The sequence below is a fragment of the Penicillium solitum genome (genome assembly GCF_028829755.1).
Source record: "Penicillium solitum strain IBT 25940 chromosome Unknown utg000001l_segment0_segment0, whole genome shotgun sequence".
Lineage (NCBI taxonomy): Eukaryota > Fungi > Ascomycota > Eurotiomycetes > Eurotiales > Aspergillaceae > Penicillium > Penicillium solitum.
The window spans coordinates 2,896,324-2,913,756 of NW_027072121.1; the positions used below are offsets into that span (position 1 = coordinate 2,896,324).

The following is a 17,433-nucleotide window of genomic DNA, read 5'->3' on the forward strand; positions in this document are numbered from 1 at the left end:
ATCGAGCAAAGAGACGGTTGTGAAGCCAGGGCCCAAATAACGTTTTAAAGTGTACCTCCCCGCTGGGTTTCTTTATTTGAACTTATTTGCTATCGATAAGCATCCTCAAAATCGTATACCGAAGGCACGCGCATTTGATCGCCATTGTCTTCACAAGTCCAAACGAACTGTCACCTATAAATAGGCCTTGAAACTACGTCCTGCCTTTGACCCCTCCTCAATATCTCACTTTTGCAACCTTTTCTTGGATACATACATAAAATCCTATCATCGATACCGATACAGCTGTCTTCCAAGGTTAACCTCAAACCTCTTGATTTTTTAAAAAAAGCTTTCTCGCCACCATGAACGCCCCAGATCGGTAAGTGAATGCCAGAATTTCTGAAATTCCTCAAGTTTTGTTCATTTTGAGCTGCCCCGGTGAAGTTGGTTGTTCCTTGAATACTGGATCTTCGATTTGCCTGGATATCATGTGTACCCCAGAACATATTCCCCGGATTCCGGGGTCAACTATGCATTCTCCTTTTTTCTGTATCTTGTCAATGTGGGAAGGAAGGAAGCACTCGGATTGTGTTGGTGGCACTTTCCTCGCACCGTTGCTCCTTCCCCGGCGAGCATTGCATCACGTCTATTTATTCCCTCTCGTCCACTGTCAACATCTTTCCCCTGTGTCATCCTCTTTCCCCTGTGTCATCCTCTTCTTGTCTACCTACGGTCCGTCATTCTATTGTGCACTGTTACGCTCTTGTTTCGCCATCTCTGTGTTGTGCAGTCATGCCTCAGAGCCCTGCTATCATCACGGCCACTGCGGCCATCGCCAGAGAGCGTGCTGGTCGCCGCGGCCAGGGTCCCCATCCGCGCCATCCTCGTCCTATGGTCCCTGATGATGCCCCTGATGTGTCAGTTGAATATACTCACGAATTAAGGCTTTTGTTTCCTTGCTTTTGTCCTTTTTCTGCCTCTTCATGTCTCGTTTTTCACCTGTGGAAACCATAAGCTGACCAGGTCGTGAATATAGGTATGAAGCTATCCTGCTCGCCCCTGGCGAGAGCAAGATTGATGTCGAGGTTGACACCCGTAAGTCATGCCAACCGATGTAGACCGGACAATCTTACTGACTGTATCTCTTCAGGTCTTCCTTCTGCCGCCATATTCACCTTCCGCAAGGAAGATCACACCCTTGGCAACATGCTTCGCCACCGTCTCCTGAAGACTGCTCATGTTATCTTTGCTGCCTACCGCGTAAGCAACCTGCTATATGCACATGTTGCTCCTTGGAAAGATACTAATAAGGATCTATTAGGTTCCTCACCCGCTGACCCCTGAGTTCCAACTCCGTATCCAGACTGACGGTGAAGTCACCCCCCGCCAGGCTGTTATTAACGCCTCCGAGGCCCTGATCAAGGACCTGGGTATCTTGTCTCGGGAATTCACCAAGGAGTACGAGCTCCGCAAGGCTGCCAACGCTGCCAACCAGCAACAGCAGAACACTGCTGAGTAAATGGTTGTGAGCGACACCCAATCGTTTTCTATGCTCTTTTCTTAGGTCTGAAAATCTGGCGCATGGAGCAGTTACGGTCTTTGATGCCTTGCATTTGTTTTCGTTTTCGATCCGGGGATTCATGGATGGCCCCTTTCTTCGCAGGCGTGTCTTTTTTTTTTTTGCTTTCTACTATTTCCGAGACACTTGGCTACACTATGCTGATGCCGAAAAATCTACGAGCTTAAAGCTTTAAATCATCGCTCGTACCCATCGATCAAGTATTCTAGTCGTAGATCCAAAAATATCTCGGACATATGACTAAGCACCCGATGAGGTTAGCCCAGGTGCCTCCGCGTCTAGCAACGGCGTCATTCGCATCCTCCTGAGAGTCAACTCACTTACCATTTTGCATTCGTTCTTCTCGTCAATTCCTTGTTGGCCTTTTTGCATCTAATTTGCTCATGCGAGCGTGGTTTCTGTGATGTACTCCTCGTCGAATAATTTCCTCGGGGGTGGTGCCAGTGGCCATCCCGGCCAGGCACCATTCATGCAACAGCAACAGCAACCCCCCTATTCGCAATTCCCCCAAGGCCAGCAGCCGCCATCAATCCAACAACCTCAACCGACAGGATTTGCTCCACAGCCTACTGGTCTCGCTCCACAGCCGACCGGATTCGCCGGCCAGCCCTCCCCGTTCGGTAACTCGCAGCTACAGCCTCAAGCCACCGGATTCCCCGCGGGACAGGTCCAGCCGCAATTCACTGGCTTCCCCGGCGCCGCGCCCCAGCAACCCCAGCAGCAGCAAGCGCAAAGCTTCCAACCACAATACACCGGGTATCCTCCCCAGAACCAGGCGCAGCAGCCGCCTCCGGTGCCACAGATACCAACTAGATTCAAGACCTCAAGCGATATCGCGAACTCCTTCCAAGATGCCGGTGGCTCTGGGGCACCTCCTCAGGTGCCGCCAAAGACAGGGTCAAAGATTCCGAGCATTCGGCTTTCTTTTATCACAGCGCAGGATCAGGCGAGGTTCGAGCAGCTCTTTAAGTCTGCGGTTGCCGATAGCAAGACAATGGATGGTGGGTTTCCGTGCACTTATGGATCACATGTCATGGCTTGTATAACAGTACTAACGGCTTACAATAGGCGACAAAGCAAGAGATCTTTTGCTGCGCTCCAAGTTGACGGGCGCCGATCTTTCTAAGATCTGGGTTTTGTCTGATACCACCAAATCCGGACGGTTGTTCTTCCCTGAGTTTGCATTGGCCATGTACCTATGCAATATCCGTCTCACCGGTCGCGAGCTTCCTTCTTCCCTACCCGAGACGATCAAGAACGAGGTTTCCAGTATGGTTGACATCATCTCGTTCGATGTCCCCGACACACAGGCGCCAGTTCAACAGCGAACAAATGTCCCCAACTTCGATGCGCCTCTCATGGAGAACAAGTCGACGCCCCCAATTGTTCAACAGCCCGTCCCGCAGCAACCGAACAACGCCCAGCTCCTGTCACAGCTGACAGCACAGCCTACTGGGTTCTTCCCTCAGCAGACCGGTATCCAGCCCAACCCGACGGGCTTCCCTGGCCAGAACCAGTCTCAATTCCTTCAGCCTCAACAAACCGGTTTCATGACTAACCCTCAGGCTACTGGATATACTGGCCCTCGACCTCCGATGCCGCCTATGCCTACTGGTTACGGGTCGAACCTCAGCCCCGCCCAGACCGGCGGAATGCAAGGCCTGGGTGTGCAGCCGACGGGCCTGGCGGCACAACCTACGGGCATGCCAGGTCAATGGGGATTCATCAACACACCAGCGCAGGGTTTGCCTAACATCGATGCTATGAAGCAACAGCTTATGCCGCAGCCTGGGCGTGAAGGTGGTTTCAGTGCGGTTGGCCTTTCAGGAAATGCTACAGTTGCCTGGGCAATTACGAAGGAGGAGAAGAAGATTTACGATGAGCTTTTCCGCGCATGGGACGGTTTCCGCAAGGGCTTCATCAGTGGCGAGACTGCCATCGAGATCATGGGCCAAAGTGGTCTGAATAGAAAAGACCTGGAACGGATCTGGACTCTGGCTGATCCACATAACCGCGGCCGACTCAACATGGATGAGTTCGCCGTGGCTATGCACATGATCTACCGTGCTCTGAACGGTTACCCAGTTCCAAACCGTCTACCACCCGAGCTTGTTCCTCCTTCCACGAGACACCTGAATGACTCTATCGGTACAGTCAAGTCTCTTCTCTCTCAGGATGCTGAAACTCGCAAGGCTACCGGGGCGTTCCTGCAGCCGCAGAAGACTGGTGTCAGCTATCTCAAAGATCACTCCTTCCGTGGTGGTGCAGGAGGCGCTTCTGCGGCCAGCCGCAAGGATGCGACGATGTTCAAGAACAATGACTCCGCTGGTGGGTACCGCTCTAGCGCACGCCGTCGCGTTGGTAACGAGGCTCGTACCCCGTCACCCGCCGCCTCCGGTGCGTCAGACGAAGAATATTCCGTCGAACAGCTGCATAAGAAGATTCGCGAGGCCAAGGTCATGATTGATGCTGCCGACTTCCAGGACGAGAACCGAGCTGAGGATGATGACGCTCTAGATCGCCAGGATCGCCGCGAGGCAGAGAGTCTCATGGACCGTATCCGTCGGGTACAGGACGACCTCGATACTCACCCCAATGCCTCATTCCGTCAAGTGGACAGTGGGGCAGATCGCAGGGCTCTTCGTCGCCAGCTGCAGTCTTTTGAAGATCAAGTTCCTCAGGTTGCATCTGATGTGCGTCGTCTTGAGCGTGAGATTGCGGACGCGAAGCTTGAGCTCTTCCGTCTCAAGGACGCCAAGGCACACCCCGGTGGCGCCTCTAACATTATTGGCACTGGCCCTGGCGGCACTGTGACCGAAGCAGATCGAATCAAGGCCCGCGCGCGTGCGCGTATGCAAGCCCGCGCTGCAGAGCTTTCTGGTCGCCCCGCACCCGCGACGGAAGAGGACGATGGCCAAGCGGCTCGTCGTCTGGAGTCGGAGAGCACTAACGTGAAGGCCGAGCGTGAGCGCAACGACACTATGACTCGTGATGTCGAGGAAAGTGTGCGCGATTTCGCTCGCAGCTTGGAGGATAGTCTCCGGGAGGAAGGCCAAAACTCTACACGTGAGCATGAGAAGCGTCGTTGGGAAGATGCATTGGGAGTTGAGGACGTCATCCGCGACTTCATCTACGACCTGAGCCGCAGTGCGCGGACTGCAAATGTTCGCAAAGAAGAGTATGTTGTTCTTGTCAACCAGGATACGTGTTCAATGCTGACAATTTATAGGCGAGGGAGACCTTTCCCTGAGGTGCAGTCTCGAGCATCTCCGGCGGCCGAATCTGCTGCTGTCCGTCCTTCAATGCCCCAGTCCGTGGACTCGTCAAGCTCTCTTCCTGGTAACACACATGAAGATCGCGTGGCAGCTGCTCGGGAGCGTGCACAGAAGCGCATTGCCGAGCGCATGGCTGCTGCTGGTTTGAAGCCAAATGACGCTAGCGAGACTCTTACGCAACGCCAGGAGCGTGAGAGGAAGGAGCGCGAAGACCGTGTCAAACGCGCCGAGGAAGAGGATGCTAAGCGGGAACAGGAGAGACAGCGTCGCCTAGCTGAGGAACGGGGTGTGCCCAGTGATGCCGCTCCGAAGGCTGCGGGCAAGAAACCACCACCAGCGCCACCCACCCGCAGGGCTCGTACGGATAGTGCCGGCCAAGCCGATGCTAAGAGGGGTGATGAATCCGCTAAAGCGGACCAGGCTGCCCGTGAGCAGGCCATCAAGGAAGAGCAAGAGGTGCAGGAGGCAGAGACCAAGCGTCTAGAGTGAGTGATCCACAGCCGATAGAGACAAAAATTAGTGGAGTTGGCTAATACATTTCCAGGAGCGAGGCAAGCCAAGCCGAGCTGGAATTACAACGGGAGAAAGATGCCCAGGCCGCTCGACTCCGTGCCCTTGAGGAACAGGTTCGCCAGGGCAAGATCAAGAAGCAGGAAGAGAAGCGCCGCAGGGAAGAGGCTAGCCGACAGTCCAAAGAACAGGAAGCTACTCTTGCAGCCCAACGCGCTGAACTGGAGGCAGCTAAAGAACGCGAGCGTCAGCTGCAGCTTGAACTCGAGGATCTTGACGAGTCATCGTCTGACGACGAAGGCCCTGCGGATATTACGCCCCAGTACAGCACGCCGACGCAGAGCCAAATTCTCCCTACCCCGCCTCCCGTGCCTACGATAGCTATTCCTGAACCTCCTGCCCCCGAAAGCGTGCCTAGCGAAGTGGGCTCGCCCGAAAGCAGCCGTGGTGTTCCTGGCGCCACGCCCGATGCTGAGTCCAAGAACCCATACTTCAAGAACATGGGTCTGCCATCCGATCCCACCCAAGCGACCTCGCCGCCTACCACAGCTCAGTCTACGAATCCGTTCCACCGCTTGACGCAGCAAGAGCCCATCAAGCCCACCTTCACTGGCGCAGCTCCCTTGGAACGCAAGACTCGTGCCCGCCCTGAGGAAGACGACGACTGGTCTGCTGCCGGCTCCGAGGCTGATTCCTCTGATGATGAGGACGACCGTCCAACCGGCGGCAGCGCCAAACAACTTGCCAGCATCCTGTTCGGCACCATGGCGCCCCCACGTCCTCTGAGTGCCATGGATGAAGACAAGTCCGCCTCGAAATCCGCTACCCCGGTACAAGAAAGCCCTGTTGCACCCCCGCCCCCACCCCCAGTAACTCTGCCTCCTGTTCCTGCTATACCAAGCCCTAGTGATGCGACCTCCCCACCACCCGCGCCATCTGCAGTGCCTCCCCCGCCCCCGCCCCCGCCTCCTCCCCCAGGAGCCGGTGCCCCTTCTATTCCCCCGCCACCCCCACCCCCAGGAGGAGCCCCATCTGCTCCCCCACCACCCCCTCCAGCTGGCATCCCACCTCCACCTGCTCCCCCAGCCGCGGCCGGTGGTGCTGACAACCGAGGCGCCCTCCTCGCGTCCATCCAGCAAGGCATGTCCCTGAAGAAGACTCAAGTGAATGATCGTAGCACAAGCTCATCCGCTGGACGCGTGCTGTGAATATGGAATTGGAGAGTCTTTTTGATTTTTTTTTTTTGTTTTGAGAGCACATACTGTACAGATGCAGAGATGAGGGGAAAGACATGCCCGTACTTACACGATTGGAGAGTAAGGTGACGAGGTCTATGGATAATGGGAGAGTGGTTAGCGAGTAGTTAGCTGTTTTTGTACTTTTCTTGGAATACTCATCGGTTTTGTTTACTATCAGCATACTCTATCTACCTTGGTACCCGGATTTGTCGGGGTTGTTTTAGGTGAAGCCTTAAACATATCTAACGTACTCCGGTGGTATCTTTACAAACATGCGCTTCGACAAATTTAGCGGAGCTCACGCTGTGCCGTATAAACCCCATGTATAGTGGCCATGAAATTCGTTCAACTGGCTCGTGGGAGGGATGTGCACTTTCGGGTTGCAGATATATTTAGATGCTCGGAATTTTCTTATCTGCCTTATACTAAGCATCTAACGCAATAGGGATGTGGCAGAACCTGGGTAGGTTGAAGCATTATTTGGGAGCTGTCTTTTTTAGGATTGGTGGCTCAGTACTAGTAGATGCCGGAGGGGAGTATACAATTGAATTCAATATCTCGATTGCCTGAAAGGTGTAGGCAGCATTAATGAAGAAAATGTGCGATTGCGTTAGAGCCCCCTGGCTATTGCGACGCCTAATCCCTGGCTGATACGGATTACGAGCCTCCTCCGTGGGTGCTCCGTACATACTCCGTAAATAGGGGTATCTTAAGAACGCTTGCTTTGAAATCTATTGTATTTACTCCGTACAGTGTGAGCCTATTGGTATAGCATGGGATATTACTCTGAATTTGAGGTTATATACAGATGGCGTGGGTATCTTATATGTAACAACATAACACATTCAGCCCCAACCCTCCAACCCGTTTCCTCTCGATAACACGCTAGCCACTAGGCAGCCTCTTGTCTGACATAAGAAGGACTCACCTTATTGAACGTTCCAATCCATCCATCTTGCATTGATGCAAATGGAACCGAGTAAAAATGATGTTTCGTCACTCTATAAGTGAGGAGGGACTGAATCACGCCAAAATTGCTCACGAGGACCGTGTCGGGCTACTGAGTCGATTGACCTTTCAATGGATTTTTCCTTTGTTATCTGTAAGCCTTTGGAGTGTCCAACTAATTCCTCTCCATATTACAAGTACAACACTCACCACGCCTTTGCCTCAAGATCGGATATATTCGACCTCTCACTAGAGATGATACCCGGAATCAGAATCCAACCCGTGCGGTTGCGGTACACCAAAATGTTGTTGTTGAATCTTTTCAGCGTGGTCTCTCCCATCAGAGAAGTTTCCCCCTTCTCTGGGCCCTACATGTCACGTTCAGACTTGAATTCTGGCTTGCGGGAATTGCCATGTTGTTTGCAAACCTCCTGCAAGTGATGGCACCCTTGTTACTGAGGTATTTTCTCGTCAGTCTATCGGATGAGTCGGCATCCCACAGCAGCTCCTTGGTCTTTGTGGGTTTGCTCTTTACCACCCAGATGGGGATGAGCTTCGCTCTCGTACACTACCATTATCTGGGCCAAGTAGTCGGTAGCCAGGTTAAGGCTACTCTTACTGCGATAATCTTTGAGAAATCCTTGACGCTTTCTAACAATGAAAGCAATAACTGGACCGATGGGAAGATATCGAACCTTATCACAGTCGATTCGCAGCGGATTGAGAGCGCGCTTCTATATGCCAACATGATTTGGAGTGAGCCAGTGGCCGTGGTTGTGGCATTGGCAATCCTGTTCTACAATCTCACCTGGAGCGCGCTGAGTGGTCTCTTACTCCTTGGATTGGGTGCGAAAGGACTGGAACTCAGCATGGGTTGGCTGATGTCAAGACGTGTGGCAATCAATGCCGCGGTAGATCACAGGATATTGAGCCTCCTTGAAGGATTGCGCAATATGAAATTTGTCAAGTTCCATGCCTGGGAGCCATACTTCCTCCGTCAAATCTCTGATGTCAGAGAGGCCGAGGTCCAGCAGCAACACAAGCTATTAAGCCTCCAGAGCACCATCATGTCCCTGTCCACCTCGCTACCTTCATATGCGGCCATGTTATCTTTCATTATGTTCATGACAGTTAATGGCCGACTGACCGCCGCAGAGGCATTTTCCTCCCTGGCGCTGTTCAATTGTCTCCGCAAGCCTCTCAATATATTGCCCATGGTGCTTAACCAGCTCATCGATGCATGGGTATCCATACAACGAATTGAATCGTTCCTGAAGGCGGAGGATCAACAGAAGACCATCCAGTGGAACTTTGACGCCGTCAATGTCGTCGAAATAACCAACGGCTACTTTTCCTGGGATTATGCTGCCAATGGTGGTATCTCTTCTCCCAGGATTGACGAAGAGACTAGTCTGCTGGGCATGCATGATGAATCCAGCATGCCAGGCAGTAAGACTTCGTCTTTAGCCCTAAGTAAAGTTGACTTGCAGGTCAAGCCAGGAGAGCTCATCGCAGTCGCGGGGCCTGTAGGCGCAGGCAAGAGTGCCCTTCTTCTCGCCCTTTCCGGTCAGATGAGCCAAACTCGAGGACATGTCGTACTTGGCGCTACACGATCTTTCTGCTCTCAAGTGCCGTGGATTGAAAGTGGAACTGTGCAGGAGAACATTTTGTTTGGCAAACCTCTCCTACAGCCGTGGTATGATGAGGTGGTGGAAGCGTGTGCTTTGAAGCCAGATCTCAAGACATGGGAGCATGGCGACGCTACTTACATCGGCGAGCAGGGTATCACACTGTCTGGCGGCCAGAAACAACGTATCAGTCTTGCGCGAACAATATACGCAGACACCGATCTACTGCTTCTAGATGACCCTCTATCAGCTGTGGACGCGGATGTTGGCCAGCACATCTTCAACAAAGCTATTCTTGCCTTATTACGTGGGAAAACCTGCATTCTGGTGACCCACCAAAGACACATAATCACCCAATGCGATCGTGTTCTGTGGCTAGAAAAGGGCCATATTAAGGCTTCTGAAAATCTACCCAATTCATCGTCTCGAGATGAATTGCTGTCGCATTTGATCCCTACCCAGGAGAATTACCAGCCAAAGAACTCGAAGAATGCAGAGCATGATGGATTGGGGAATGAAGACTATGGAGTAGTACATAGCCACCAAGATCACAGTAAGGAGTTATGGTGGTTAAAATGGCCCGTTGTTGAAACTAACGTACTTCTTACAGACACAATAATAGACAGTGAGACTCAAAAGTCGGGTAGTGTGCACGGGTCTGTTTACAAAACGTACCTTTCTGCTTCGGGCTCGATCTTCCATTGGCCTATTTTGTTCTCTCTATTGATCATCTCGCAAATAGCTGGAATCTTCACTAGCGTTTGGCTATCATGGTGGGTGGATGATACCTTAGGGTGGAACAACCGTCCGTATATAGTCGGCTATGTCATCTTCGGGGTAGTCCAGAGTGTTCTCGCGTGGGCGTATCTTAGTCGGGCTTCAATTACCGGCTTGCGAGCTAGTGACAATCTGTTCAAGGCAGCTCTCCGGCGTGTCTTGTATGCGCCTATGTCATTCCACACTGCTAATCCAGTTGGCCGGCTGATGAACCTGTTCTCCAGTGATGTTAGTCAGCTGGACAATGGTGTTAGTGGCTCAGTTCAGGCATTCTTCATGCTAATTGGCATTGCTTTCTCCACATTCCTACTGATATCTGTTCAGTTTCCTCTCGTAAGTGGAATATCGCAGTTGCAGTTGCAGTTGCTCTGCCTCACATTGGCCGTGAACTAATATACCGTCTTTGCAGTTTATATTATCATTGCCAGTGATTTCTTTGGTCGTATACTATACTTCCAGCTATTATCGCGCTTCCAGGCAGGAGTTGAAGCGCTTCGAGACTGTATCACGTTCTACCGTTGCAGGAAATACCGTCGAGTGTATTGCAGGCCGTCAGACAATCCGGAGCTTTGGCGTCCAACATATCTTCCAAAGTCGGTTGGGTGTCGCCATCGATGAAGCAAGTAACTTTTCATATTTGATGTCAGCAAGCAAGCAGTGGTTGAACCTCCGACTGGATACACTGGGCAATGTTCTCATTCTGTTTGTCGGCACTTTGATTGTCATGTCTGACAACTCCATTCCAGCAAGTATGTCTGGGTTGTTAATGACTTACGCCATCGCTGTCGTGCAAATAATCCCTGGCATTGTTTCCCAAACCGCGGAGATTGAAAACTCTTTTATCACGGTCGAGAGAATGATATATTATGGCAATGAAATCTCGACAGAGATGTCACAGTCGGCTACTGTGCCACCATCAACCTGGCCAGAAACGGGAACCATAACCATGAAGGAAGTTAGCCTGCGCTATCACAATGATCATCCTCAAGCACTGCAAGATGTCAGCCTCACAATCAATGATGGAGAAAAGGTCGGTATCATTGGGCGTACCGGTGCAGGCAAATCCTCAATTGTATCTGTTCTTTTTCGACTTTTCCCTCTCGAGCATGGGTCGGTTGTCATTGACAATATGAACATTGCAAATTTGAACCCTCACTCCTTGAGATCCAAATTAGCTATCATCCCTCAAGACCCAACCCTTTTCCAGGGCCCAGTTCGAACAAACTTGGACCCCTCTGGAGAATACCCAGATGATGTTCTTTGCGATGCGCTTAGGAAAACCAACCTTTATCCGCAAGTGCACCTTGACCGAGAAGTTCTACCAGACGGCAAGAACTTTTCTCTTGGTGAGCGACAGTTGCTGGCGTTGGCACGTGTTTTGGTGCGAGATCCTCGCATCCTCGTTTGCGACGAGGCTACTTCTGCCGTTGACCAAGACACGGATCGAGCGGTGCAGCAGACACTGCTGGAGGAATTCCAGGACCGAACAGTAATATGCATTGCCCATCGACTGCAGACTATCATACGTTATGACCGAATCTGCATGATAGATCAAGGTAGAGTTGTCGATTTCCAGAGTCCACTTGCATTGTTCGATACGAATGTCGAGTTCCGTCAGATGTGTGAGCTCAATCACATCACCCGCAAGGACATTGTTTAGTACGAATCTGTGGTCTAACCTGCTATTTTGGAGCTTCTTTTCTTAGTTGCTGGGCACGATGTATAGTAATGCTCCTTTCAGATGTCCCTTATTTATCGGGCTTCCATCCCGCTCTAGTGGTTAGCGAGGCGGTTTTTTCATTGAAAACCAGCTGTCATATCCAACATTGTTTAGTAATTCTATATTAAATTAGTCGCTTATATATCACATAGTAAATGCTAGGATAGAAAAGAAAACAAGCCAAACACAAACATCCAAGGTTCTGGCAATCGAGTAGCCATACCAACCTTTGCACCCTTCACGGCAGCCCTAACGAGGCATTGTCCAATATGCCCTCAAATCGCCCCCGGCAGAAGATATCTCTCTGAGCCCACTTTCCAACGTAGGATTGTTGAAACTAGGACCGGTTTACGCTCCATCCTTGTCATTCTCTGCAGTAGCAGCTGTTTGGTGCATTTGCATCTTCTTCATCATATCTGCCGCTTCGAATGAATACTTGCACTTCATTCGAACCACTGCACCATAACGATACATGATCAACGGGAATGGCATGCACACGAGAGTCATAAATGCTGGGATAGAGGACGCCCAGTGAATTCCCAGATTGTGATACATCTGTGTGGTGAATAGGGGAAACACGGCGCCCACGACCGAGCGGAAGATGGCAGCTGCAGCCAGGACAGAGGCCGCATAGATGGTGTAAGTATCAATCAAGTAGTTCATGATGGGCAAAATGACGAGTACACAGCCGAATCCAAATGGCGCAGACAGGATGATACTGACAGACCAGTGGATGCTGGGGTAGTTGGTCCAGGCGAAGGCGAACATGCCGATGGGGAGGGCGATACCTCCAACAATCGCAGGTGGCAGACGGGACTCAGCCGTTGCAGATTTTGCCGCGGATAGCTTCATGTAGCGGCTGTTGTTGTCCCATATGGCATAGATCAGTCCAAATATGATACCAACAGCAATCCCCAAGAATGACAGTCCACCAATGCCCTCGCTCCAACCTCGGTCTTCATTGTACACGATCGGCATGGCGCCCATGAACATGTAGACAGTGCCGTAGATAATAGCCATGTAGAGTGATGATACCAAGACGATGGGCTCGAGAAAGAGGAAGACCCATGGACGGAACAAAGCACGCTTGAAGACTTCCGACGGTTTCTTCTTCCCCTGGTTCTTCTCCAAAACGCTCACATAGACCTTGCTATCGGCCTTGGCAAGCTGACGTGCCCGTCGTTGAAGCAACACCGGGCCGTATGTCTCAGGAATGAAGGCGGTTCCCAGAATGCCGATTACGCCAATGAAGATCACGCAGACACCCTGGACCCATCTCCACCCGATGTTCTCAGACACGAACCCGCCCACGATTGGCCCCAAAATGGGACCGAGAAAGGGTGCAACACAGTAGATGGTCAATGCCAGACCACGCTGAGCAGGCGGGAACAGATCGGCGATGGTTCCACCAGAGTTAACTAGTGGTGAGCCACCAAATGTGCCGGCAAAAAATCTCAGGATAAGGAGAGTCGCCACGTTTTGGCTACCTGCGGATCCTCCCAGAAATGCCACCATGGCGATATGGGTGATAACCCAGAGAATCTGTCTTCCATATAGTTCCGATCTTGATCCAATGTTAGCTATTGGACTCTGTGCACAATATATGTATAGGATGGCATTATCGAGACTTACTGTTAAACAAAATATAGTTAGCTAGGGTTACTTAAAGTGACAAGATGGTTCAATGACTTACCAAGGGACCCCATACGGCAGGGCCAATTGCAAATCCGAGCACAAAGAGAGAAAGCCCGGCAATGAAAACCTCGGTGCTAATGTCAAAGTCCTGCAAGACTTCATTTGCTGACACCGAGTATGCGGAGGAGGTAAAGGTCACGGCAAAGACCGAGAAAGTTGCAATGGCTGCAATAAACCATTTGCGGGACTGACTCCAATTCATCGGATTGTTAGGGTCGTCCTTCTGGAACTCTACCACGCACGGGTCATCTTCGGTGCCCGAGCCATCGTAGGTGTAATCGTCTTCGACCTCGCCTGTATCGGTAGGTGCTTTTGACTTGTTATTAGACATGTGGTTGTCTTAGCGGTTCAAGGAGGAAATATATAGATTAATATAGTGGATTGGTTATGGCCGAGACTGGGAAAAAATGACGGAGAGGGGGGCGGAGCTAGCTCTCTCTCTAAACAATTTGGAGATTATTGAAAGCGCAAATTTCAACCACAGGCTGTCCATGATGAGAGCTGTTTATTGACATGGCTTTCGATCTATATAACGGTTTAGCAGACGGCGAAGCATCAAAAACGGACTTCTCTTTCATTGGTCAACCGATGGAAGACGCACGCACTACAAGGTTTTCATTGGCTGCTTTCTGAAATTAGTGGATATTATTAGCGAATGAATGAGCTTTCCACAGTGGGTCGATCTTCGACACGGGAGGTCATCTGATTGGCGGATCTTCTGATTATCAATCAAGTAGATCGCCCTGGGCGACACAGGCTCACTGTCCCAACAGTCAGATACAGGAGTAAAGAACATACATTGGAAGTGATGATTGAACAGGACACAGCATCAAAGCCTTTACGCAGGCAGAGACTGAGAGTCTCAAACGCCTGTCAAGTATGTCGCTTAAGAAAGATAAAATGTGATGGCGCTCGCCCAGGTATCTCTTACTTCCATTGTTTCATTAGCCCCCGGAGCTCGTGCACAAGGCTAACACAAACCATACAGCATGCACCAGATGCCAAGCGAGAGGTAAGATGTGTGCTTATGGCCATGTTGCCAATGCCGTCGAGAAACAGACAACATGTAAACCTCGTGGACAAGCATCATTAGTTCACAACTCAGTTCCTATGCTGGCCCCTCTCACATCTTCGGCACATTCACTTGAAACTTCACCAGCATCGGTAGCTGCAACTCCTACAACATCTGATTCAGTGCCTGGATCTCACCTGTGGATGAGCATCAAGAGGTAGAGCCTAACCGGGCATACTATACCGCACATGGGCAGTTTACCGGCCAGGTTGCTGCTGCCATTGATATGAGGGCAGGGCTAATCCCTGATACTTGTCATCAGATGCCACTAGTAGATGCGCCGCTATTTGGTGATCTTGGCCTATCTTCTCAATCCTGTCTTTTGTCTTCGTCGACCGAATTGCCTCCCCGGGCATATGCCGATCAATTGATTGACATATACTGGCAACACGTTGACCCTGTGGAGCCAGTGCTAGATCGGCAGCGCTTCCTTGAAAATTATGAAAAGGCATATTCAACACCCATAACGCCACTCTGCGCAGACTACGACATCTGGCTTAGTATTCTCAATGTAGTGTTTGCCCTGGCGATTCTAAGACAAGAAAAGATACTACTACGCCAAAGAAACGAGGATGGAAATTGCTTTTTTCAGCGCGCATGGGCCCTGCTTCCAGCGGAGTCTATGCTATGGAAACCTGCATCACTTGAGCTTGTACAGTGCCTGATGCTGATGAATCGATACCTCCATTGCACCAACAATCAACAGAAGACATGGATGACGGCGGGGTTGGCAATGCGAATTGCGCAGAACATGTGCTGCCATCTCCCCGAGATGCCTTCAGTGCAGGGCATTAGTGATAACAAAGCCCTGAAACAGAAGGTATGGGCGAGTTGTGTTGCGCTCGATCGGTATGTCATGGAAGGATTTCTCTTCTATGGTCTTCTACTCACTCACTTCATATAGATGCATCTCTTGGTCACTGGGTAAAACGTCGTCATTGGTACTAATACCATCCCCGCCAACAACTAGCTCCCAACAATTAGGCCAGAAAGAGATGCCTGATACCCGGGGATTGGGACTCCACGAAATCGGAAATCAAATTCAATTGGCACAGATACAGACGCGAACTAGTCTCGCAGGCAGATTTCGCCCTCCACTCCTATCCCAGCAAGATGAGTATCATAACGCGGCATTGCAACTAGACGCATGCCTTCAAGATTGGGAAAATAGTCTCCCCAGCGATTGGCAGTCACAGAACCTCAGAATGGTTGTCGACAGGTCGTCCCGAGCTGAGCGATACTTGCTTCATCTTCGGTAAGCCAATAGTCCCTCGACCTCACTAAAATCGATTTTTATTGTTATATGTAGCTACCTCCACCACCGGATCTTTCTATTCAGACCCATGCTCGCCCGCTTCTACTCAATGAAAACAGACACCCAGCCCTCACTAAAAACACAAAGTCTAAGCCACCGCCTCCTACGTGAAAGTGCCAGCATGTGTATCGAAGCCGCGCAGAAGGTGGCCTCACTAGTTAACGAGACGCTCGAACCAGATGAGCCAATCGGGCTCCTTCCGTGGTGGTATAGAATATACTACCTTCACATCGCGGGTGCCAACTTCCTCGCAGCTATGTTCCGATCAGAACTTTTCACAGACTCTGTTTCCCAGTCTTGGAAAAGTGTGCTTCTGGCACTCCGCGCTCATGAACACTTAAGTCCCTACGTTCAGCAATGTGTGTGGACATTTGAGACTCTCGCGGCCAGGATTATGGGCAAGCCTTACCCCAGTCTAGAGGGCAGTGGGTGTGATTTGATAGTAGATGGGTCTTCTGGGGTTTCTTTCGATGATATTTTCAAGGATATCAACTTTGACTTCGACAATTTTATATTTGGACCAGAGAACTTCTCAGAAGGGTTGGTTTAGTGGTGAGGTTATCTAGGAGTGCAGGAGGGATACCCCCCCTGTCTATATCGGAGTAACGACGGGCGACTGTTTCACACTTTCACAATATACGGCAGCCTACGCAGTACTGTAAGGGCATCACAGAGGGACACGTACCCATGTAGAATTATATATTGGGTTAGTTATTGGGTTAGGTTGCTTTCGTGGAGATGAATGCCCCACTAGGTACGTGTACCAGGAACTTCCGGGAACCCTTGTAGAAACAAAGATAAGAGAAGTATTAACTAGTTTCATTTATATTTGAATTATAAAGGGCGAGCTGCAATTTATCGACTTTCTCACAAGTCGCGATCTCTCAGCCATTCCGACACAACACTACCACAAAATTTCCGAAACTATTCATCCCCAAAATGGCAATCAATAATAGCAAAACATATCATCTTTACTCATACTTCCGCTCGATATGCACAAATCGGGTGGTTATTGCTGTGCACCTTAGAGGGATCCCTGTTGAGCACACCTACATTGATCTCGGCAAGGCCGAGCACGAAAGCCCTGAGTTCCAAGCACTGAATCCAAGCAAATCCGTACCGATCCTCATCATCAAGGAAGGCGAGAACGAGACTGTTCTTACGCAATCAATTGCTATTCCGGAGTACTTGGAAGAAAGCCTGCCCACGCTGACACCACTGCTACCTCCAAGTGGGGATCCAGTGCAGCGTGCACGGGTCCGAGAGATGGTGAATATCATCACCAATGACATTCAACCTATCACCAATGGGCAGATCGCTAAAAAGGTCCGTGCCATTCGAGGTGAAGCCAAGGACCAGATCACTTTTGTTACGGAGGTTTTTCTCGCTGGTCTGACGGCGTATGAAGAACTATTGGCCAAATATGGACGGCAATTCTCGGTGGGAGATTTTATGACCATGGCCGACGTCTCCTTGCGCCGGCGGTGGAGATGGCGCTTGCTTATCGAACCAACCTGGATGGGCTACCACGCGTCATGGGATTATTTAAGACGTTAGGGGAATTGCCGGCGTTTCAAAAGGGGAATTGGAAGGTGCAAGGTGATACACCCGAAGCTATGAGAGGCCCATAGAGGCAACACATATAGCTATCGTGATAACGCCATTGGCAAATGTTAAAAAGCTTTGGTGATATA

General features: G+C 50.7%; 6 protein-coding genes across 6 annotated transcripts; 5 read left to right on the forward strand and 1 right to left on the reverse strand.

Moving 5' to 3' along the window:
- Positions 1-344: 344 nt before the first annotated feature.
- Positions 345-1,501, forward strand: N7455_001106 (DNA-directed RNA polymerase II core subunit RPB11; the record flags this gene model as incomplete). The annotated part of the gene is made up of 4 exons (XM_065603942.1): positions 345-361; positions 1,019-1,077; positions 1,133-1,242; positions 1,304-1,501. 4 exons carry the CDS (start codon positions 345-347, stop codon positions 1,499-1,501), a joined length of 384 nt encoding a protein of 127 aa, XP_065462433.1.
- A 463-nt stretch (positions 1,502-1,964) lies between these two features.
- On the forward strand, positions 1,965-6,554 carry pan1 (actin cytoskeleton-regulatory complex protein PAN1; the record flags this gene model as incomplete). Its single annotated transcript, XM_040951187.2, has 4 exons — positions 1,965-2,562; positions 2,630-4,739; positions 4,791-5,321; positions 5,381-6,554. 4 exons carry the CDS (start codon positions 1,965-1,967, stop codon positions 6,552-6,554), a joined length of 4,413 nt encoding a protein of 1,470 aa, XP_040817911.2.
- A 1,232-nt stretch (positions 6,555-7,786) lies between these two features.
- On the forward strand, positions 7,787-11,597 carry N7455_001108 (uncharacterized protein; the record flags this gene model as incomplete). Its single annotated transcript, XM_040951191.2, has 3 exons — positions 7,787-9,713; positions 9,771-10,270; positions 10,347-11,597. Coding segments are annotated over 3 exons (3,678 nt in total), but the record flags the coding sequence as incomplete, so codon positions are not given.
- Positions 11,598-12,005: 408 nt separating this feature from the next.
- N7455_001109 (MFS transporter) lies at positions 12,006-13,683 on the reverse strand (the record flags this gene model as incomplete). Its single annotated transcript, XM_040951686.2, has 2 exons — positions 12,006-13,199; positions 13,351-13,683. 2 exons carry the CDS (start codon positions 13,681-13,683, stop codon positions 12,006-12,008), a joined length of 1,527 nt encoding a protein of 508 aa, XP_040818111.2.
- Positions 13,684-14,186: 503 nt separating this feature from the next.
- N7455_001110 (putative transcription factor) lies at positions 14,187-16,387 on the forward strand. Its single transcript, XM_065603943.1, is given in 6 exon segments — positions 14,187-14,272; positions 14,301-14,444; positions 14,458-14,516; positions 14,548-15,273; positions 15,329-15,679; positions 15,734-16,387. The coding sequence occupies 6 exon segments, from the start codon at positions 14,258-14,260 to the stop codon at positions 16,287-16,289; spliced, it is 1,851 nt and encodes a 616-aa protein (XP_065462434.1). The 5' UTR covers positions 14,187-14,257; the 3' UTR covers positions 16,290-16,387.
- A 291-nt stretch (positions 16,388-16,678) lies between these two features.
- N7455_001111 (uncharacterized protein) lies at positions 16,679-17,296 on the forward strand (the record flags this gene model as incomplete). The annotated part of the gene is made up of 1 exon (XM_040951673.2): positions 16,679-17,296. The coding sequence occupies one exon, from the start codon at positions 16,679-16,681 to the stop codon at positions 17,294-17,296; it is 618 nt and encodes a 205-aa protein (XP_040818657.2).
- Between the last annotated feature and the right edge of the window lie 137 nt (positions 17,297-17,433).